Source organism: Cannabis sativa, chromosome 7, assembly GCF_029168945.1.
Source record: "Cannabis sativa cultivar Pink pepper isolate KNU-18-1 chromosome 7, ASM2916894v1, whole genome shotgun sequence".
NCBI classification, from domain to species: Eukaryota; Viridiplantae; Streptophyta; class Magnoliopsida; order Rosales; family Cannabaceae; genus Cannabis; species Cannabis sativa.
The window spans coordinates 39016292-39039313 of NC_083607.1; the positions used below are offsets into that span (position 1 = coordinate 39016292).

At 36.0% G+C, this 23022-nt stretch overlaps 2 protein-coding genes across 2 annotated transcripts; both read right to left on the reverse strand.

The window, feature by feature from the left end:
* Positions 1-7471: 7471 nt before the first annotated feature.
* Positions 7472-10566, reverse strand: LOC133039709 (uncharacterized). The gene is made up of 5 exons (XM_061118631.1): positions 10436-10566; positions 10205-10274; positions 9895-10086; positions 8200-8657; positions 7472-8111 (listed from the first exon to the last, which is right to left on the reverse strand). The coding sequence occupies exons 1-5, from the start codon at positions 10564-10566 to the stop codon at positions 7472-7474; spliced, it is 1491 nt and encodes a 496-aa protein (XP_060974614.1).
* Positions 10567-21889: 11323 nt separating this feature from the next.
* On the reverse strand, positions 21890-22793 carry LOC115696378 (uncharacterized). Its single transcript, XM_030623279.1, has 2 exons — positions 22524-22793; positions 21890-22264 (listed from the first exon to the last, which is right to left on the reverse strand). The coding sequence occupies exons 1-2, from the start codon at positions 22791-22793 to the stop codon at positions 21890-21892; spliced, it is 645 nt and encodes a 214-aa protein (XP_030479139.1).
* Positions 22794-23022: the final 229 nt, after the last annotated feature.

The following is a 23022-nucleotide window of genomic DNA, read 5'->3' on the forward strand; positions in this document are numbered from 1 at the left end:
AGGTGTAGAAAGTGGGGAAGGCTCAGTTTTTCTGAAGAGAGAAATTTCTGTCAGAAAGGCTTGTTAAAAACTTATGAAAAAGCATGTGTTGTGACTGAGCCATCACTTTCTATTTATAGGCAACTACTAGGTTTAGGTTAGGAATTATTTGGCATTAAAATAATGAAAATATTAATTTGAAAAACTCCATATAGTGGCCGACCAAGGTGTATAAATGGGCCTCACTTGATTTTGCAGTTTTATCAAAATTTATCTCTATTTTCTCAAAAACGCCAATTTTCCAATTCTAACCTTTTAAATGCAAAAACTAATTATTTAATAACTAAAATAGATTATTAAATAATATTGTCATTTAATTTAATTATTAATTAGACATATAAAGTCCATTAATAAATAAATAAACCTAGAAAACTCTTTTCTTTACAATTTCACCCCTGCTTAGTGAAAATTCATAAAATTAGACATAGTCTAACTTTAGAATTATAATTGATCAATCACGAATCAATTAATGAGTCTTACAAGCAGAATGTTCTCAACTAGAATGGGGACCATGGATCTATATGCTGAGCTTCCAATAAGTGAACCAAATTTACCAAGTAAATTCCTACTTATTAATTCTTCGTTGAATCCACTCTTAGAACTTAGAATTGCACTCTCAGACATATATAGAGCATATTGTATGTTTCACGATATCAATATACTATCTCATTTAACCATTGTTATAATCTTATTGTGATTTAAAGATCCTCTATATAGATGATCTACATTGAGATGGGATTTTTTTACCGTTCTCACCCCTCAATGTATTTTGCCCCTTAAAACACTTAGCTACCTGTAAATGGTGTTTAGTGATCTAATAATTAGTCAGTTAAACAAGAGCTCATCCATTTACTTCTATTTGCTAAGCTCGAAGGGAATCATCACTTGACTTCTATACACCAGTAGAAGCTATAGATTCCATATTTATGTTCAGCACTCCCACTCAATCATACTATCATGTTTCCAAAATATACGTATCACCCTGACCCGAAAATAGGCTTTACTAATAAATCAAAGAACATGAATAGCACTCCTGAGTTGAGCCCAAGCATATCAGGATTTAGATTCTTTTAATCTTAAGATCAACTACTGATATTGACTTGGAAAGATATGTATAACGGTAAGTTTGTAATATCTTAACTTAGTTTCTAATAAATAAATTCTCATTAAATTCGAAATTTAGAATTGAAATTCAAAAATAAGAATTTAATATAATATTTATAAAATTATACTTAGATGGTGATTGAAATAAAATTAATTATTTCCATCTTAGTAGTAATCTTAAATATAAATATTAAGGAAATTAATTTAAGTTGAATTAAATAAATAATTAGCAACTTAAAAATTTCCTTTGAGAATATATTTATTGGGTTCGAAAATTTAAAGTATATAAAAATACAATTTTCAAAAATAATAAAAATAGAAAAGAAATACTTCAAGCAAAAATATCACCTATCTAGATATTCTTTTGACTAATTAATTCAATTTCTAATAATATATATATATGTATTTTAAATTCATTTATTTTAAATTAATCAATTAAATGAAAAAATCATTGATTGTACTTGGTCCAAGAATTAATTAAAATAAATGATTAATTTACAACTCAATCTATTTTTCAAAATAAAAAAAAAATCGAAAATATTGCATAAATAAAATGCAAATTTCGAAATTGATTAATAAAATAAAGAAAAAATATATATTGAAAATTATTTAAATTTAAGTTGAAAAAATAAATTTCAACCTAAAAATAATTTTCTATTTAATTAAGTGTCATGAAAAATCAATAAATATTTAAGTATCATGATGAAAATCAACTTAGATATTTAGATTTTTCAAGTTAATTAAATGTATTAAATTCAAGAAATAATAATTAAGTGTAGAGAAGGCTTAATTATTAATTTCTATTTAATACTAGGAAAAATATACTTAATAAAATTGTACCAAAATTAATTATTTAAATAATTAATTTCACAAAGTATAATTTTCCTATTTAAATATTAGAAATAATAAGTAGTCTAGAAATTACTATCTAGAAAATATCTTATTTCACTAAGTATCTTTTCAAAAATTTGAAAAATATCTAATTTAAGTTATATAGAAAAATAAAAATCTAAAACTTAAATAATTTCAAATTTAAATTTAATTAAATATCAAAATTAAGTTGTAACCACTTAATTTGAAGATATCTTTTTAAAGTTAATATTTGAAAAGATATTAACCAAAAAAATATCTAAAATATTCCATTTTAAGTTAATATTTGAAAAGATATTAACTTAAAAAATATCTTAAGAATCTTCAATAACTAATGCCTAGGATTCCTCAACTTGATTTAAAATTTAAATCAAATATTCAAATTTAAGTTAGATAAGAAAAATCAATTGATACAACTAATTTATAACTTAAATAGGAATATTTAATTAAATAAGCTCCAGAAAGAATCTTAGTTAGTTAAAATTCTATATTTAATTAAATACAAGAAAAATACAAATAGTTTTTCTAGAAATAATATCTAAAACTAAAAGTGTTTTTCTTAAAATTAACTTTAAAATATTAAAATGAAAATAAATTTCATATATTTTAAAAGTTAATTATGTTGCTAATTCAATTTTATTAGGTCAAACTAATATAATTAACCTAGTACAGTTATTCAAATCAGGCAAATGGGCCTTCACAATTGGGGTAGTTCATGTGAGGGGGTGCTGGGTTCAGTATGTCGTACCCACTTCTATGGCTTCCAACTCTCACACAAGGCCCAAAAGAGAGGAATTTAACCTTAAAATGAATAACTGTTATTAATTGAATAGGTCCAATAACTAAATGGACCTAAATAAAATCTATCATGGTGTGACATTTTATTTAGCAACAACCTATATGTATCTATATTAAAACAAATAAAACATATAGGCTCACACAGGCACACTTTGGATGGATCCTATCATGTTGCTAGGTCATACACAGATGAAAGAAGATTGTAAAATTTACCTGTTACAAATTATTAACTTGACCAAGGGAGCCATCAGATCATTAGATCTGGCAAAAAGTAACCATGGCTATTTGCAATCAAGTAATAATAGGTTTTGAAAAACTTACACACAAGTTTAAACCATATACTCTTGCAACAAGGTTAGCTGGATAGTTGGAAGTAGGATTTATTTAATTTTAAATAAATAATTTCGAAAAATAAATAATTAAATAAAAAATATTTTAATTTTCGAAAAAATAAAATTTAAAAAAAATATTTAATTTTGGAAATAAAAAAAATTTAAATTTTGAAATTATTTTAAAAATAAATATTTAAAATTAAACCTACTTTTTGAAAAATTAGGTTTCAACCAACCTAAATATCATTTCAAAATTTGCTAACTACTTTTAAAAATTAAATGTTATTTTAAAAATAAAAATTTAATAAAAATTAGAAAAGATAAATGAAATATCTTTTTAGATTTTAAATTTAATTTAAATAAATAAAATAACAAAATTTAAAAGTTAGCAAAATATCTTACATCTATTTAAAATTACATGATTATAAATATCTTATTTTAAATTTAAATAAGGTCAAAATATCTAAAAAAAGATTTGATTTTTAAAAAAAATATTTATAAAATCTGACCTTAAATTTAAAAATAAGATAAGATATAATCAAATTTAAAAATAAGATAGATTTTTAAGCAAGAAGATAGATACTAATTCTATTCAAATTCAAATTACACTAATATCTTGAATTAAATTTAAAAAATATTAAATTAATTCAAAAAGATAATTAGAATTGAATTAGGAATAGTAATAGTATATATACAAAACTATACAAAAAATCGGAAGTTATTTCAATGAAAAAGCATGAAAAATCGAAGAAAAACGAAAAAATTATGAACTGTACGCACAGTTCTGCGATCGCAGGAAAATTTCAGCACAGCCCCGATTTTTTCAAATCTTCAAAAATTCATAACTAATTCAAATAAAATCCAAATTGAGTTCTGTAAAAGGCTAACTTGCTTAATTTTTTCCATACTATCCAATAAAAATAATTCCAGAGACAGAATCGCAATTATTTTTTACGAAAATTTACAAACATCAATCAATCATCAAATAACACTCAATACAACATGATACCATCCAAAAACAAACAAACAATCGTTTTAAAGTCCAAATTTCATGCAAGTAAATCAATTACCATGGCTCTGAGGCCAGTTGTTGGAAATTATTTTACCAGGATCTTAGATCTACTCACAAGTATGTTGTTTAAACATCCTAAATATGAACTTTCTAAAACGATAAATTAAACACATGTAAAGTTAAGAAAACCTTACATTGATGCAGCAGAATTAATGTCTCCTTCCACTCAGATCTCTAACCCTTGAATCCTTTCTGTAGCAGAGTATAATCAAGATCTGAGCCCGAATGTCCTTCTTCTTCAAGTTTGATCCTTCACAGTCTTCCAATCTATGATTGAGTTACTGCTTGCTGTGTGTGGGCACTTACTCTTTCACTAGGGTCACGAAAAAGATGAAGGAGAAAAGAGAGAGGGTTTCGGCCAAGGTGTAGAAAGTGGGGAAGGCTCAGTTTTTCTGAAGAGAGAAATTTCTGTCAGAAAGGCTTGTTAAAAACTTATGAAAAAGCATGTGTTGTGACTGAGCCATCACTTTCTATTTATAGGCAACTACTAGGTTTAGGTTAGGAATTATTTGGCATTAAAATAATGAAAATATTAATTTGAAAAACTCCATATAGTGGCCGACCAAGGTGTATAAATGGGCCTCACTTGATTTTGCAGTTTTATCAAAATTTATCTCTATTTTCTCAAAAATGCCAATTTTCCAATTCTAACCTTTTAAATGCAAAAACTAATTATTTAATAACTAAAATAGATTATTAAATAATATTGTCATTTAATTTAATTATTAATTAGACATATAAAGTCCATTAATAAATAAATAAACCTAGAAAACTCTTTTCTTTACAATTTCACCCCTGCTTAGTGAAAATTCATAAAATTAGACATAGTCTAACTTTAGAATTATAATTGATCAATCACGAATCAATTAATGAGTCTTACAAGCAGAATGTTCTCAACTAGAATGGGGACCATGGATCTATATGCTGAGCTTCCAATAAGTGAACCAAATTTACCAAGTAAATTCCTACTTATTAATTCTTCGTTGAATCCACTCTTAGAACTTAGAATTGCACTCTCAAACTTATATAGAGCATATTGTATGTTTCACGATATCAATATACTATCTCATTTAACCATTGTTATAATCTTATTGTGATTTAAAGATCCTCTATATAGATGATCTACATCGAGATGGGATTTCTTTACCGTTCTCACCCCTCAATGTATTTTGCCCCTTAAAACACTTAGCTACCTGTAAATGGTGTTTAGTGATCTAATAATTAGTCAGTTAAACAAGAGCTCATCCATTTACTTCTATTTGCTAAGCTCGAAGGGAATCATCACTTGACTTCTATACACCAGTAGAAGCTATAGATTCCATATTTATGTTCAGCACTCCCACTCAATCATATTATCATGTTCCCAAAATATACGTATCACCCTGACCCGAAAGTAGGCTTTACTAATAAATCAAAAAACATGAATAGCACTCCTAAGTTGAGCCCAAGCATATCAGGATTTAGATTCTTTTAATCTTAAGATCAACTACTGATATTGACTTGGAAAGATATGTATAACGGTAAGTTTGTAATATCTTAACTTAGTTGCAATATCGGTCCAGTCCAATGTATACTCCATACATTCGAAACTAGTATACTTTACTAATGTCCTGGAAAGAACATAACACTTACTCCAAGCGTAAGTACACATCATCGCTGATTATCACATTAGTGTAAATCCAATAACACTGATGAAACAGGGACCAAAACTTTTGATTCATATGATCACAATCACATTCCACTGTGTTGACGATACTGTAATTGTGAATAAACATATGATCTGGATTTAACTGATTTTGTGTGTATGAATGTAATAAACATATTTAACATGTAAAACATATTAAACCATTAGCATGTAAAATTCATGCAAACATCAATCACTTCAAATTTCTTATATTGATAACTAATCAGATTGTAAAGAGTTTTATTTAGGGCATAAAACCCAACAGAAAGTTGGCGTGGTTTCTATCAGAGGACCCAACCTATCCAAGACCCAAGCCTGCATAGGAAGACCTTTTTCCAACCTCTCTCTGGTATCGAGAAATTTCTTGAGGTTGGGAATAAGGTCTGGACTGTAGAAAATGGGATCTTCTGATGAGGGGAATGAGGTCTATGTAGAGGTTGAGACCTTCTACATGTAGACGGTCTTTCTCCAAGCTATGTGTAGATGGTCTTTCTCCAGTTTACCGACCCCCCTTACATTCTTTGTTTAGGAAGATGACTTAATGGTTTGTCCCTAGTGGCATTTTTGTAAAGACAAGTTTGTAACCCAACCTGGGTTTTTTCTTATCTTAAATGCCTTGTACTCTTTTCATTCAAACTTAATACAATTATGTTTGCTTGTGTTTTAATTCACAATGTAAACAACTATATTTTGATCAAATGTAAAATACTTTTGGGTTTTTCCATTGCTTGTAATCTTCCTGTTTAAGTAGTTAGTTATCTACCAAACTTTTTGATTTTCGAACAGTTGTCAATTCTGCCTTGCTATAATAGTTATAATCTACCTTAAGCAAACTTGAATATACTTTTAATGATTTTATCACTTTGTATATTTTTAATTTACTCGTATGAATAATTAGGTTATCTATCTATTTTCTAGGTTCAAGCACTTTTATGAAGATATTGTGATGTCTCGTTTAGCACTTTCCTAGCTCGCGCGAACCGTTAGTATTTAGTTTTACACGTGAGTTATAACTTTTGATTTTCCGTTCCTGTCAGATAGGTTTTTAATCAAAAATTATAGTTGTTTGATCCCTTCTTCGTCAAAAAGGTTTGATCAGAAAGTTGAAACAATTCGACCCCTCTCTCGTCAAAGAGGTTTGGTCAAGGAGTTATAACAGTTCGACTCCTCTTTCGTCATAGAGGTTTAGTCGAGAACCTTTAAATTTCAAAAAATTTTGAAATGGTGGGTTTGCAGTATACCATGTATTTCCAAATGAACTCTGCTTAATCATACATAAATGTCTCTTATGTGTTTTTTAAAGAGTTAAACTTTGTAATTACTTAGATAATATAAATTATTCTCTTTATTCATAACTGAAGTTTAAAATTTTACATGAGTAATGCGAGTTACATCATTTATTTATTGGTGGTAGGGTAGCAAATGTTCCACATTCCAGTAGTTCTTTAATAGCAAGCCATTGAGTCGAGCTAATTTATAAACTCTAATTCCAACTACTGCTTCGATGACATATGGACCCTCCCAGTTTGGGTTGAGCACTCCTGCAGATGAATCTCTCGTATTTTCAAATATTCACCTTAGTACCAAGTCTCCAACATTGAATAGTCTTTTCTTGACTCTTTTGTTGAAGTATCTTGTAACTCGGTGTTGATACGTTGCGTTGGTGATTTGCGACTCAGCTCTTTTTTCATCAAGTAGATCCAAGGAAAATTTTAGAAGTTCCAAGTTTTCTTCTTGATTATACAACTCTCTTCTTTGAGTAGATATGTTCACTTCAACAGGCAGCATTGCTTCTGAGCCAAATGCTAGCGAGAAAGGAGTGTGTCCTGTTGCCGTCTTCTCGGTAATTATATGGGCCCAGAGTACCTGAGGTAGCTCATCAACCCACCTACCTTTGGCAGCGTCTAACTTCTTCTTGATAGTATCTTTTAAGGTTTTATTAACACCTTCCACTTGTCCATTCGCTTGAGGCCTGGCTACTGACGAGAAGCTCTTGATAATTTTGTTCCTCTCGCAGAATTCAGTGAACAAGTCGCCATCAAATAGATTTTCCTTATCAGATACTATCTTGATGGGAATTCCAAACCTACAAACAATGTTCTTGACGACAAAGTCGAGGACTTTCTTGCAGGTTATGGAAACAAGGGGCTCGACCTCCATCCATTTACTGAAGAAGTTGACTGCTACTACTGCATACTTAGCTCCTCCTCGCCTAAAGGGTAATTCCCCATACAGCGAATGGGTAGAGCGAGGTCATCATTCTTAATTCTGTTAGCAGCACGCGAGGTATATGTGAAAACCTCTGACACTTATCACATTTCTTAACAAACTCATGTGTATCCTTATTGATCATTGGCCAGTAATATCCTTGTCTAATAATCTTTTTGGATAGACTTTGCCAACCTGCATGATCCCTACAAAAACCTTCATGAATTTCTCTAATGATTTCATTCGCTTCTGTAGGGAGAACACACCGAAGTAGGGACATCGAGTACCCTTTTCTATACAGTTTGCCTTCAATTATTGTGTAGCGAGGCACTGAATACAATAGTTTTTGTGCCCCGTTTTTGTCATTTGGAAGTTTTCTGTCGAGTAAGTAATTGATAATAGGAGTCGTCCATGTAGGAGAGCTGTCTATCATCTCGACGTCTTTCGTTTCACATATGCTTGCCTCACTTAGTACCTCCACTGGAACCAAGTTCAATTCATCCAAGTCGTTCTGAGAGGCCAGTTTTGCTAAGACATCGGTCTTAAAGTTCTGTTCACTCGGAATTTATTCGATCTTAAAGTAATCGAATCTTTCCAAGTTCCACCAAACTTTCTCTAAATACTTCGCCATTTTTAAGCCTTTGGCCTATTATTCCCCGAGGACCTGGTTTACAATCAGCTGTGAATCACTATGGAAAATGAGGTTTTTGACTTTCAATGCTTAAACTATCTTTAGGCCATCAATCAAGGCTTCATACTCGACCTCGTTATTTGATGCGTCAAACTGAAACTACAGAGCATTGTGAAACTTACAGCCCTCTGGTGATATTAATATTACCCCTACACCCGAACCCTACTCGTTGGATGCACCATCCACATATAACTTCCAGGTTTGCGCATCTCGTTGAACAAGTAAAATTTCTTCTAGAGTTATACCTTCTATCAAGAAGTCAGCCAAGGCTTGGCCCTTAATGGAAGTTTGAGTGTTGTATGTTATGTCAAACTGCCCCAGTTCAATTGACCATTTTATCAATCTTTCAGAAGCATCTGGTTTTGATAAAACTTGTTGCAAGGGCTGATCGGTTAACATTTTTTAGGGTGCGCTTGGAAGTATGGCTGTAGCTTACGAGATGCGTGGAGAAGGCACAAAGCGAGTTTTTCTAGAGGGGGATATATAGACTCTTCCCCTAGTAACCTTTTAATTACGTAGTAAATAGGTTGCTGATGCTTACCCTCTTCTCGCACTATAGCTGCACTAATAGCATTTTCCAAGATGGCCAAATAGAGAAATAACATCTCTCCTGTTATTGGTTTTGCCAAAACTAAAGGCGTCACTAGATGCCTTTTTATATTCTAAAAGGCTTCTTCACACTCTTTTGTCCATTCGAACTTCTTGCTGCCTTGCAATACATTGAAGAAAGGAACACACTTATTAGTTGACTTCGAAATGAATCTGTTAAGTGTAGCCATTCTTCCTGTCAGGGCTTGTACTTCCTTAGGCTTATCGGTGATGGCATGTCTATTAATGCCTTGATTTTCTCGGGATTCGCTTTGATACCCCTCGCGTTAACTATGAACCCTAAAATTTTTCCTAAAGAGACTCCAAAGGAGCACTTTTTCGGGTTTAACTTCATGTTATACTTCTTTAATATTTTGAAGCATGCCGCGAGGTCAATGGTATGATCCCCACTTTTTGTTGATTTTATCAACATATCATCGAGGTAAACCTCCATGTTCCGCCCTATCTAGTTTGCGAACATTTTGTTTACCAATCGCCAATATGTTACCCCAGCGTTTTTTAGCCCAAACAGCATGACTTTATATGTTGTTACGAAGCTTGTATGCTCTTGATCTGGGACATGCATTTTTATTTGGTTATATCCAGAGTATGCATCCATAAATGACATAAGCTCATGTCCAGCAGTTGCATCCACTAACTGGTCGATCTGGGGTAGTGCAAAGCAATCTTTTGGGCACGCCTTATTCAGATCAAAAAAATCAATACACGTTCTCCAAATTCCATTAGGCTTTGGGACAAGAACAAGATTGCATATCCATGAGGGATAAAACACCTCGCATATAAAGTCATTGACTAACAGCTTGTCCACTTCTTTTTTTAGTGCCCCTTGCCTCTCGGAATCTAAGGGTCTCCTTTTCTGTCTGTTCGCTGGGTAATTTGGATCAACATTTAAGTTATGGTAGATAATGTTAGGGTCGATCCCTATCATATCTCCATGACTCCAGCCGAATTGATCCTGGTTCGCCCTTAAGAAACTTTTTAGCTTCTATTTGAGCTGCACGTCTAGGTTCTTCCCAATGTATACACACTTTGTGGGATTTCTCGGATCGAGAATAACTTCTTCCAATTCTTCAATTGGTTTTAATAAGTTTCTTTCATTTTGAACACGGGGGTCAAGATCTTCGTCCTTCTTATCACTTTCTTCTTCCAAGATCGCCATTAATTGGTGACCAGCTTTCCTATGGTGTAACTCTATGAGATAACAATCACGAGCTAGCATCTGGTCCCCTCGCACCACTCCTACACCTTCTGGTGTTTGGAATTTCAAGGATAGGTGCTTGATCAAATTAACTGCCCCTAGTCCGATTAATGTTGGACGACCCAACAATATGTTCTAGGTCGATGGCATGTCGACAACTAAGAAATCTTGCATAACAGTGGCAGATAGGGGTGCCTCATCCAAGGTTAATGCGAGCTGGATTATGCCAAGACTGGCAATATTGTACCCGGTGAAGCCACAAAGGTTAACCATACAAGGCCTCAATTTGGCTTTTTTGAGCCCCATCTTCCTTAGCGTTTCCTTATAAAGGATATTTACTGAGCTTCTATTGTCTATCAATACTCGCTTTATTCTTTTATTGGTGAGTTGTATGGTGATCACCAATGGATCGACGTGAGGATATCTCATGTTTTTCTCGTCTTCCTCCGTGAATGTATTTGGAGGTTCCTCAGTTTTCACCTTTTTAGAAGGTTTTGGGGCGAATGTCGACTGCTCGTTCTTTATCTCTTTCACGTATCTCTTTTGAGTGTTATTGCTCTCCCCCGCGATATGTGGCCCTCCCAAAATAACCATGATGTCCTCTCCTTCAATAGGAAGTGGTTGTAACTCTTGGTTATTTGGGTTATTGGGCATACTGGGCTGGTTTTATCCATGGCCCTATCTCTTCACGTACTATTTGAAGTGACCTCGAGCGATGAGACTTTCTATCTCATCTTTCAATTGGCGACATTCGTTGGTCGTGTGCTCGATATCCTTATGGAATTTACAATACCGGTTAGGATCTCGTTTGCTCCTCGCATTCCTCATGAGCTCGGGCATGCCGAAGGCAACCTTTTGCTCATGTGCGAGGTAAATATTCTCCCAAGTTTCATTAAGCTCGGTATAAATAGTATACACTGGCACACACTTATCATGCTTCTTTTGTTTTTTTAATCCTTTGACGGTTCCTTAGAACTGTCCTTTCTCTTCGAGCTAGAAGCCCCCGAGTTATGGATTCTCGTTGAAACAGTACTTGTTGAAACATTGCTGGGTTTGTCTCCCGAGCCTGTCCTTAACAAATTCATTTCTTTTCGGGCATCTTCTTTTCGAACGAATACCTGAGCCCTTTCGTTGAACTCAGTAACGTTTCTTACTGGTCGACCTTGTAAGTCATCCCACAACTCACCTCCAGCGGTTGATGGATCCGTAAAGATCCCTGCCTGAAGGGCTGTGAGTTGTGTACTATCATCCAAATTCCTAACCCTAGCCGCAACCGTGCTAAAACGGATTAAGTATGCTTTAGGTGTCTTGCCCCGCTGTTGCTTTATATTGGTTAGTGATGCTACTTTAGGTCGCCTGTCCCTAGCAGCCTGGAACTGTTTCTTGAAATCCCTGGACAGCTGCTCCCAGGAAGTTATTGAATGGTGAGTAAATTTGTTAAACTAGCTGCTTGCTGCTCCAACAAGCGAGGTGGGGACAAAATATAACGTAAATTGTTCGTCACATTACTCACTCGCATTATTGAATTAAAGTTGTTCAAATGCGAGTCCGGATCAGTGGTTCCATCATACGATGAGACGTACGGGTTTTTGAATCCCGAAGGGAGAGGGGTATTCATGATGTCTGGGTGATACAACTCAAGCTCCTCATTTGAGTCGTATCAAGATTGTCTTCCTAGTTCTCCCACTTGATATCTCCTGAACTTGTCCTCCAACTCGTCTATTCACAATTGGATGGGATCCTCTTGCTTTGGACCGAGTTGTTAGCGAAGATCAGGTTTCTTTTGATTCAAGTGCTCTCGTAGATTCGGTTGAGAGTAATTGCTGATAAACCTCGTCTTACTCACAGATTGCGTCCTACTCACAGACCTCGTCTTGCTCATGGACTTCGTCCTTGAGTATCTCGCGGATTTGCTTGTTCCCATGCTTTCTCGATCATTAACTCGTTGAGTACTTTCTTCTCATCGAGTTGATCAACTAGGGGTCCTTGACGGCCTTGAGGTCACACTTGCTTCTTCATGCTCTATTCTTTCCTCCTGAGTGTGGTTTGTCGTATTACCCCTTTAGGATCTGTACGAGCCCTCACTCTATGGGTTCGGGAAGAATGCTGGTGATTTCTCCCAGGTGACCTACGTTCTCTAGGTTCAGTCCCAAGATCTTCCTCATTGTCATGAGGAATTTCTCGTTCATCAGTTTCTGGCTGCCTACCAGTCTCATTTCTGTGAGAAGGTTATGACTGATCATTTTGATTTTCAGGGGGTATCTCATTTTCCCTGGGTTGTTCTTCCCATGCATTTTCCTATCTCTTGGTTCGTGAGCCACGAGGTCTACCTTGTCATCTTCTCACTCCAGGTTCATGTTGATTTTCAGCATTAATCGCTTGTGCTGCCCTAGCCACGACTGCATCACGCTCTAATTCAGTGTTCCGCCACTGTGCCTCTTCTAGATGGCGTCTAAGGCGGCAGTTTTCTGTTTCATAAGTATCTTCTCCCATAGGCTGGGTACGATTCTTCATCCCCCATTCCAGGTTTCTGGCCATTTCCACGTTGAGTTCTCCTCGAGCATGTTATTCGCGTACTAGGACCAACGTCATGTTGGTTCCTCCGGGGATGTGTGGTCCGAGTATTGGGGCCACCCTCAGGTTGAGTTCTCTGAGAATGGGTGGTCCCTCTGGACTGTGGGTTAGTGGATCTTCTATAGCCCGTGGGTTCTTTTCGAGAACGATGGTGAGTTTCCTCATGTGGTGTATTAACATCTTCTAGGTTTTTAGCCATGAAGGAGGTAGTTTTTTTTTTTTTCAAAAGAAAGAAGGGTTTTTTTTGAGCTTTTTAACAAATGCTCTCAATGAAAGCACTAAACTGTTTACGCAGATTTTTGTTAACTAAAATTGAGCCTCACAGTGATAATTTCACACAGAAAAAATGAAAGCAGTAAAATAAGAAAAGTAAATCACAAGGGATTTTTTTACGTGGTTTTGTGGTTAAAATTCTGCATAGTCCACGAGTAAATCTTATTATATTTCTGATAGTTTTCTCAGGGCCCCTTTTTTCGTATGATCTTTCATCCCTCTTTGGATCTTACACGCTACTATTTATATTCACATAGTAGGCAGTTAATTACAAAGTTGACTGTACAACGACTATCCCCAAAAATTATGGGGTTTGATTACATATCACATAGTGTAAATGCGGTTATTATTTGAAAATCATATAGCTGTGATTTTCCCGCTTTTATTGGGTCAAAATGATCGTGTATTTAAACACGTCTTTAATTGTTGTGTTCTGCACTACAACAAAAAGGACTTTTTATCCCACTTTTTACATTGGAAAAAATAAAAAGTGGGATAAAAACTTTTGATCCCACTTTTACATTTGGAACCTTAAATAAAAGATAGGAACAAGGGCCTTGTTTGGCAATCGCACAAAAAAAGATGTTGGAAAGGAAATTTTTATGCATTTGCCAAACGCAACCTTAGCATTTTAAGTGAGACTTTTTATCCCGGTTTTTATGTAAAAACCGGGATAAAAAGTCCCACCCTATTTTTTTTTATAGCTGCACATATATAAAGAACATTTAGGTTTAGGGTTTCATTATATGTTCTCTTCCGCCGCTCTCTCTCTCTTTTTCCAGCTTGTAAGCCCCTCTCTCTCTCACTCCATGTTCTTTCTCTGCTACTCTCTCTCCTTTCCATGCTCTCTCTTCCTTCGTTCTCTCTCTCTCCATGTTCTCTCTTCCGCTGCATGAAGGACCAGCTCGTCCAGCCGCCTTTCTCCAGCCATGGAAGACCCAATAGAGGGCAAATCTGAGCCCCATACCCTCCAACACCTTCAGGTATTTTTTTTTATCTTGTTCTTTTTTTTTTTTTGCTAAAACTCTGATTCTCGATCATTATTCTAAATCTCTCTCTTTCTTTTTTTTCTTAGGTTGATAGAGTTGATCTGTGGCCATTCGTCGGTCACAGTGCTTCTAGGTTCATGGCGTTTCGTGGTGCACGAAGCTTCGTCATTGGTGGTCCTTGATGAGTGTTTTTTTTTTTTTTTTTTTTTTTTTTTTTTGTGTTGTGAACCCTTGATGGTGTATTAATATGTATATTTTGGTATAAATTTTTGGAATCTAATTACAAAAACTGTTTCAAGGAACTGATATATATTTTTTTGATTTATTTTATTTATTTTATTTTTTACTTTTAATCCCGGTTATTTCATAAAAACTGGGATAAAAAGTCCCCCTTTTATCCCGGTTTTTATGAAATAACCGGGATAAAAAGTCCCCCTTTTATCCCAGTTTTTTAAAAACTTTTTATCCCACTCGCATATATCCCGGTTTTCATATTAGCGAAAACCGGGATAAAAGGCCTTAAAAACCGGGATTAAAAGCCTTTGTTTGTAGTAGTGCTGGGATGTCTCGACAGGAGCTTGGTTTTAGTGACCGTATAGCGAGCTGGAGCCATTTTCCTTATACTTTCGAGGTCAACAATGTACGCCTTGTTGCTTCTTTATTCAAAAGCTTATTGCTTCATTTGGGACAATCGCAGTTCTTGTTAACACAGAGTTTCTCGGGGCTCATTTGAATGATAGCTTCTGACTCGTCAAGATTGTAAGTCTCAGTCAGAAGATGTCTGAAGTTAACTGGGGGAAGTTATAGGAATGAGCCCTCCCATAGCGAGATGAACACCTCGCTTATTGGGTCTTGAGCTAACCCGACTGTGATACTTAGTTTGTACGTTATATACTAAGTGTTTCCGCAGTCGATATGCGTCGCTTTCGTCTTCCCACATGTAATGTACTTAATGCCTCGCTCTATGCATTCAATGCCATATGGTTTCTCGTTAATATACTAAGCAACAATTTATATATCGTTTCTTCGCATAAGACCTCACAGTAAGCAAGTTGCAAATATACTCTGCCACTTATGCAATCAATGAGTTATTCCATTAAAAGTGATTTCGTCGATCCATATTCTCTTCATCTTGACAAGTGTCCTCCATTGAGATGTTAGCCAAATTTTGGCCGTAACAGATTTAAAATTTTGGTTGGTACAGGATTGTACCAATCCGTATTTTTTTTTTGTGAGTTTTTTGGGAATCGGCGATTTTCGTATTTTGGCCATAACTTTTCACTCGGGTGTCCATTTTAGACATTTCATATACTATTTTTAAGCTTATGAAGAGCTCTACGGTATGAAACATATATTATAGCCAAAAATATGTATTTTATTTTTGGGTGCTTTTACCATAAGATTCAGTAGAAAATCCTAGGGTATTTTATGCAGGTTTTAGATAGTGTTTTGGAATAGAGCCTTATTGATTTACTGTTGTCATGACATAGGACCTGAGATCGTCGAGCATCGTTCCACTCAGGTCGGCCTGCACACTTAATTTTGGACTTGAGGTAAGAAAAGCTATTTGCACTACTATGCATGTTATGTGAGAAACAATAATTATCATGTGTGGCTCGATTATGATCGAGGTAAAGATATGGTCATTACTGTTATTGAGAATGAGCAAAGATACGGTCATTATTGTTATTGTGAATGAGTAATTACTCGCTTGAAACTGCATATAGGTTTCTTACTTATCGATTGCTTTATCGGGCAACGATAGTGACATATGTAGCTTGTGGGCAACAAGTGGTAAGGATGCTTTATGAAGCATCAAAGTCGGCTTGTCTTATAAGACAAATAATTGTTAATGTAATGTCTAAATATGCATTGAATAAATGTTTATATTGGATGATAAGTGTGTGGGTTATGCAATGTTGTGATTTCTCATATTATGCATTATTTGTGTTTCAATTGCTTTTCTTCCTAAGTCTTTGTGACTCACGGGTACTTAGTGGTCCAGGTATAGGAAAGGGGAAAGTCGATCAGCCATGAGTCAAAAGTCTCCGAGCAATATACATATCAAGTGTGGTGTCTCGGCTTCCAGCAGACAGGATCCACCCTTGATCATGTTTTGAAAATGTAACCCTCTATTGTAAAAGTGGTTTTGTAATGTGATGCGAAAGCTTTTAAATAGGGGATCCCTAAAAATAGCAGTATTTCGAACAGTAAGACAAGTTTTAGTTTGATTCCAAAAGTTTTAAATAAATTGCCTTTTATTATATTGTTAATTTATAATTGTTAACGCAGATTTTCGTTAACCAAATTTGAGCCTCACGATTATGATTCAACACTGAAATAATAAAACTATAGAAAAATAGAATATGAACACCAGGTTTTTACGTGGTTTTACAGTTAAAATTCTGCATAGTCCACGAGTCAATCTTATTCTGATTTCTGGGTCTTTTTCTTTTAGGGCCTCTTGTGTAAGAGTTTTTTCATCCCCCTTTTGATATTGTTTGCCACTATTTATATTTGCATAGTGACATTTAATTACAAGGCTGACCAAAATGTAATTACATTTATCATCCCTTAAATCGTAAGATCTGATTACACATTACAAAATGTAAACGCGGTGCATGATTTTGAAAATCATACAACTGTGATTTTCTCGCTTTTACTGGGTCAGAAATAACGTGTATTAAACACGTCTTTAATTGTTGATTCTGGAGATGTCTCGATAGAAACTTGATTGTAGTGATCCCAATGGAGAGCTGAAACCATTTTTCTATTCGAGATCGACAACATACGGCAATCGCAGATAAAAGGAAATCTACTGACTTGCCAAGGTTGCGAGTCTCGCTTCCGCTAGTTGGATGAAACTATAGGAAGTTTCCTCGTAGCGAGATGGTCGTCTCGCATTCTTGTACTTTCGAGCCGGTTCCACTTTTATACTTAGTCTGCTTATTTGTGAGCCAAGGTATGTGTTATTCTTCTCTGGTGTCTCGCTATTCTTTTTTAGCCACATATGGTTTCTCGTTAATACTCTAAGTACTAGTTCGTACATTGATTCCTTGCCTAAGACTTTACAGTCAGCGGGTTGCAAATATACTCTAGTAGTTACATAATTAATGAGTTATTCCATAAAAAACAACACCGATTCACATTCCTTTTATCTTGAGACATGTCCTCCAGCCGAATTTCAGGTTTAACAATTGCCCCTTAAAAAATTCTTTTTTTAGTAAAAAGAGCTTTTTAATAATTATGGAGGGAATTTTCGCCAAAGTCCTTTCTTGGAAAGGATGCCTCCTTTGATTCTGCACGATTCCCAGCCGTTAGATTTCTTAATCTTTGGCTTTCTTGTCACTGAACTTCGTGTATAAAAGGACAACTCAAGCTTGTCATTTTTCACAAACCTTCTGGCTCTTTTGTGAAATCCATTTTCAGAATGGATTACTTCCTTCCTGTCAAAATGTCCATTCTAAGTTTAGAAGTTTATCTTTCGAGACTCATAATACCCAGATGCACCAACAAATTTCCATTCGTTCCTACAGATTTCAAGCCTCAAATGGAGCCTGAAATGATGGATTGCAAGGCTGAGGAGCTTTTGACCAATCCAAACAAGGGGAACCTCATGACTTGCCATGACCGATCCTCACAAGTGATCCCTGAGGGTACATATCTTATGAGCGATCTCAAAGATCCTCCTCAAGCTGATGAATAATTCCAAAGGAAGATCGACATGGTTTCAGGTAGATTTGGGGAGGAAGTTGGTGTGGTTTCTATCAGAGTAACCAGCAAACTTAAGGCCCTATCTTGTGCCAGGGGATCTTTGCATCAGCCTCTCTTCAGTGTTGAGAGATTTCTTGAGGCTGGGAAATTGATCTCGGCTTCAGGAAATGGGATCTTCTGATGATGAGGGGAATGAGGCCTGTGCAGAGACCATGGCTCTCTACGTGTAGCCGATTTTTCTTAAGTTATGTGTAGACGGTCTTTTTCAAGCTATATGAAGACGGTCTTTCTCGAGTTCATCGTCTTCCCTTCTCATCATAAGCTTAGGAGAATGACTTAATGGTTTGCCCCTTGTGGCATTTTTGTAAAGACAAGTATGTAACCAGTCTTATGTTTTTCTTATCTTAAATGCCTTGTTTTGTTTTTATTCGAACTTAATACAATTGTATTTACTTGCGTTATTATTCACAATGTAAACAACTATATTTTGATCAAATATACATCACTTTTGGGTTTGTCCATTGCTCGTAATCTTCTTGCTTAAGTAGTGAGCAGTTGCCAATTCTGCCTCGCAATTGCAGTTATAATCTGCCTTAAGCAAACTTGAATATACTTTAAGGATTTTATCACTTTGTATTTTTTTAATTTGCTCGCATGAATAGTTATATTATCTATTCGTTTTCTAGGTTTATGTACTTTATCAAGGCTTCGTGATGCCTTGTTTAGTACTTTCCTAGCTCGCGAGAACCTTTAGTATTCAGTTTTGTACACGAGATATAACTTTTAATTTTCCACTCTCGTCAGATAGGTTATAAATTAGAAATTATAGTTGTTTGATCCCTTCTTCGTCAAAATGGTTTGATTAAGGTGTTATAACGATTCGACCCCTTTCTCGTCAAAAAGATTTCGTCAGGTTGTTATAACGGTTCGACTCCACTTTCGTTAAAGAGGTTTAGTCAAGAACCTTTGAATTTTAAAAAAAAATTGAAATGGCGGGTTTGCATTATACAATGTATTTCCACATGAATTCCGATTAGTCATACATAAATGCCCCTTAAGTAATTTTAAAGAATGAGACTTTGCAATTACTTAATATAAATGATTCTCTTTATTCATAACTAAAGTTTAAGGCTTACATCAGTAATGTGAGTTACATCATTTATTTATTAATAGTAGGGTCGCAAATGTTCTACGTTCCAGTAGTTTTTTATTAGCAGGCTGTCAGGCCAAGCCAATTTATAGACTCTGACTCCAACTACTTCTTCGATAACATATGGACCCTCCCAGTTTGGGTTGAACACTCCTGCTGATGCATCTCTCGTATTTGCGAAGACTCGTCTTAACACCAAGTCTCCAAAACTGAACAGTCTTTTCTTGACTCTTTTGTTGAAGTATCTTGTGACTCGGTGTTGGTATGCAGCGTTGGTGATTTGCGACTCAGTTCGTTTTTCCTCAAGTAGATCCAAGGACAATTTTAAAAGTTCCTAGTTTTCTTCTTCATTATAAAACTCTCTTTTGTGAGTCGATATATTCACTTCAACAAGTAGCATTGCTTCTGAGCCAAATGCTAGCGAGAAAGGAGTGTGTCCCATGGCAGTTTTCTTGGTAGTTATGTGGGCCTAGAGCATTTGAGGTAGCTCGTCAACCCATCTGCCTTTGGTAGCGTCTAACTTCTTCTTGATAGTATCCTTTAGGGTCTTATTAACGGTTTCCACTTCTCCATTTGCCTGAGGCCTGGATATTGGCGAGAAGTTTGCAGGTTATGGATACAAGGGGCTCAGCCTCCGTCCATTTAGAGAAGAAGTCGACTGCTACCACCGTATACTTAGCTCCTCCTCGCCCAGTGGGCAATGCCCCAATCAGGTTGATCCCCCTTATAGCAAATGGGTAGGGCGAGGTCATCATTCTAAGTTCGGTTGGCGGTACGCGAGGTATATGTGAAAATCTCTAACATTTATCACATCTCTTGACAAACTCATGTGTGTCCTTATTGATTGTTGTCCAGTAATATCCTTGTCTAATGATCTTTTTAGACAGACTTTGCCAACCCGCATGATCCCCGCAGAAGCCTTCATGAATTTCTCTAATGATTTTGTTTGCTTCAACGGGAAGAACACACCGAAGTAGGGGCATTGAATACCCTCTTCTATATAGTTTGCCTTCGATCATTATGTAACGAGGCACTGCATGCTAAAGTTTTTGCGCCTCGTTTTTGTCATTTGGAAGTTGCCCATCGAGTAAATAGTTAACAATAGGCATCATCCATGTTGGAGAGCTATCTATCATCTCGACGTCTTCTGTTTCACATATACTTGGCTCGCTCAACATACTGAAACCAGATTTAGTTCGTCCAGATCATTTTGCGAGCCAGTTTTGCTAAGGCATCGACGTTGGAGTTTTGTTCTCTCAGAATTTGTTCGATTTTAATGTAATCAAATCTTTCCAAGTTCTTCCGAACTATCTCCAAATACTTTGCCATTTTCAAGCCTTTGGCCTGGTATCCCCCGAGGACCTGGTTTACGATCAGCTGCGAATCACTATGACAGATGAGATTTTTGACTTTTAAGGCCTCTGCTATCTTTAGGCCGGCGATCAAGGCTTCATACTCAGCATCGTTATTTGTGCCTCAAATTGGAATCTCAGAGCATATTTAAATTTAAAGCCTTCCAGTGATATTTATGTCACCCCTGTACCTGAACTCTGCTCGTTGGATGCACCATCCACATATAACTTCCAGGTATTCGCATCTCGCTGATCAGATGGGATTTCTTCTGGAGTTATACCTTCTATCAAGAAGTCTGCTAAAGCTTGACCCTTGATGAATGTTCGAGGATGGTATGTTATGTCGAACTGCCCCAGTTCAATCGACCATTTTATGAATCTTCTAGAAGCATCTAGTTTTGATAAAACTTGTCTCAAGGGCTGATCGGTTAACACTTTTATAGGGTGTGCCTAGAAGTATGGCGTAGCTTGTGAGATGCGTGGACTAGGCATAACGCGAGTTTTTCTAGAGGGGGATGCCTGGATTTTTCCCCTAGTAACCTTTTACATGCATAGTAAATAGGTTACTGGTGCTTACCCTCTTCTCACACTATAGCTGCACTAATTGCATCTTTTGAGATGGATAAATAAAGAAATAACGTCTCTCCAGTTATTGGTTTTGCCAAAATTAGAGGCGTTGCGAGATGCCTTTTTATGTTTTGAAAGGCCTCCTCGCATTCTTTTGTCCACTTGAACTTTTTCTTACCTCGCAATATGTTGAAGAACGGTACATACTTATCAGTTGATTTCAAAATGAATCTGTTAAGTGCCGCCATTCTTCCTGTCAGGGCCTGTACTTCCTTAGGCTTTGTTGGGGATGGCATGTCTATTAATGCCTTGATTTTTTCAGGATTTGCCTCAATGCCCGTCGCATTAACTATGAATCCCAAAAATTTTCCCGAGGAGACTCAAAAGGAACATTTTTTCGAGTTTTTATGCTTTTTTAATTTTTAAAAGCATTCCGCGAGGTCTGAGGTATGATCCTTACTCTTTATCGATTTCACCAACATATCGTCAACATAAACTTCCTTGTTTTCCCCTATTTGATTTGCGAACATTTCATTTACTAGTCGCTGATATGTTGCACCAGCGTTCTTCAGTCCGAACGACATGACCTTATAACAATAGAGTCCCATGTTGGTTACGAAGCTTGTATATTCTTGATCTGGGACATACATTAAAATCTCGTTATATCAAGAATATGCATCGATAAAAGACATAAGCTCGTGCCCAACAGTTGCATCCACTAACTGGTCATTCCTGGGAAGTGGAAAACAGTCTTTCGGGCACGCCTTATTCAGATCAGAGAAATCAATACAAGTTCTCCGAATTCCGTTTGGTTTCGCGATGAGAACAGGATTGGCTATCCACGAGGGATAAAATACCTCGCGTATAAAACCGTTGACTAGCAACTTGTCAACTTCCTGTTTTAGTGCCCCTTTCCTCTCGAATTCCAAGGGCATCCTTTTTTGTCTCTTCGCTAGGTAGTTGGGATTAACATTCAAGTGATGGAAAATAATCTTAGGGTCAATCCCTATCATATCTCCATGACTCCTGGCGAATTGATTCTGGTTCGCCTTAAAAAAGCATATTAATTGCTATTTGAGCTGCTCGTCCAGGTTCTTCCCAATCTACACACATTTGGTGGGATTCCCTAGGTCAAGAATAACCTCCTCCAATCCTTCAATTGGTTTTAGTAGGTTTCTTTATCTTGAACTCGAGGATCAAGATCTTCATCCTTCTTCTTGTTTTCTCCTGCCACGTAGCCTTCCTATGCTACAGCTCTATGCGATAACAATAGCGAGCTAGCATCTAGTCGCCACGCACCACCCCCATGCCCTCTGGGGTTTGGAACTTTAAAGACAAGTGTTTGATTGAGCTGATTGCCCCTAGTCCGATCAGTGCTGGGCGACCCAACAATATGTTGTAGGCCGAGGGCAGGTCGACAACTAAGAAGTCTTGCATAATAGTAGTAGTTAGAGGTGCCTCGCCTACGGTTAATGCGAGCTCAATTATGCCAAGGATGGCGATGCTAACTCTGGTGAATCCGTAGAGATTCACCATACAAGGCCTTAACTTGGCCTTTTCGAGCCCCATTTTCTTTAAAGTCTCCTTATAAATGATATTTACCGAGCTCCCATTATCGATTAACACTCTCTTGATCCTCTTATTGGCGAGTTGGATGGTTATGACCAGCGAATTGACGTGAGGGTATCTCACGTTCTTCTCGTCTTCCTCTGTGAATGTAATGGGGATCCTCAGTTTTCACCTTCTTGGAAGGTTCTGGGGCAAAGACCAACTGCTCGTTCTTTATTTCTTTCACATA

Bases quoted from the DNA above. Each gene is read 5' to 3' on its own strand.
- LOC133039709 (XM_061118631.1), bottom strand. From the start codon at position 10,566: ATGGCGATCTTGGAAGAAGAAAGTGATAAGAAGGACGAAGATCTTGAC. The intron at 8,658-9,894 runs GTAACATATTGG...CCGAGTGAACAG, and splicing joins TTGGGCTAAAAAACGCTGGG to AACTTTAAGACCGATGTCTT. The intron at 8,112-8,199 runs GTTTTCACATAT...ATTACCCTTTAG, and splicing joins AAATGTGATAAGTGTCAGAG to GCGAGGAGGAGCTAAGTATG.
- LOC115696378 (XM_030623279.1), bottom strand. From the start codon at position 22,793: ATGGGGCTCGAAAAGGCCAAGTTAAGGCCTTGTATGGTGAATCTCTAC. The intron at 22,265-22,523 runs GTGCGTGGCGAC...AAGGCGAACCAG, and splicing joins CCCCAGAGGGCATGGGGGTG to AATCAATTCGCCAGGAGTCA.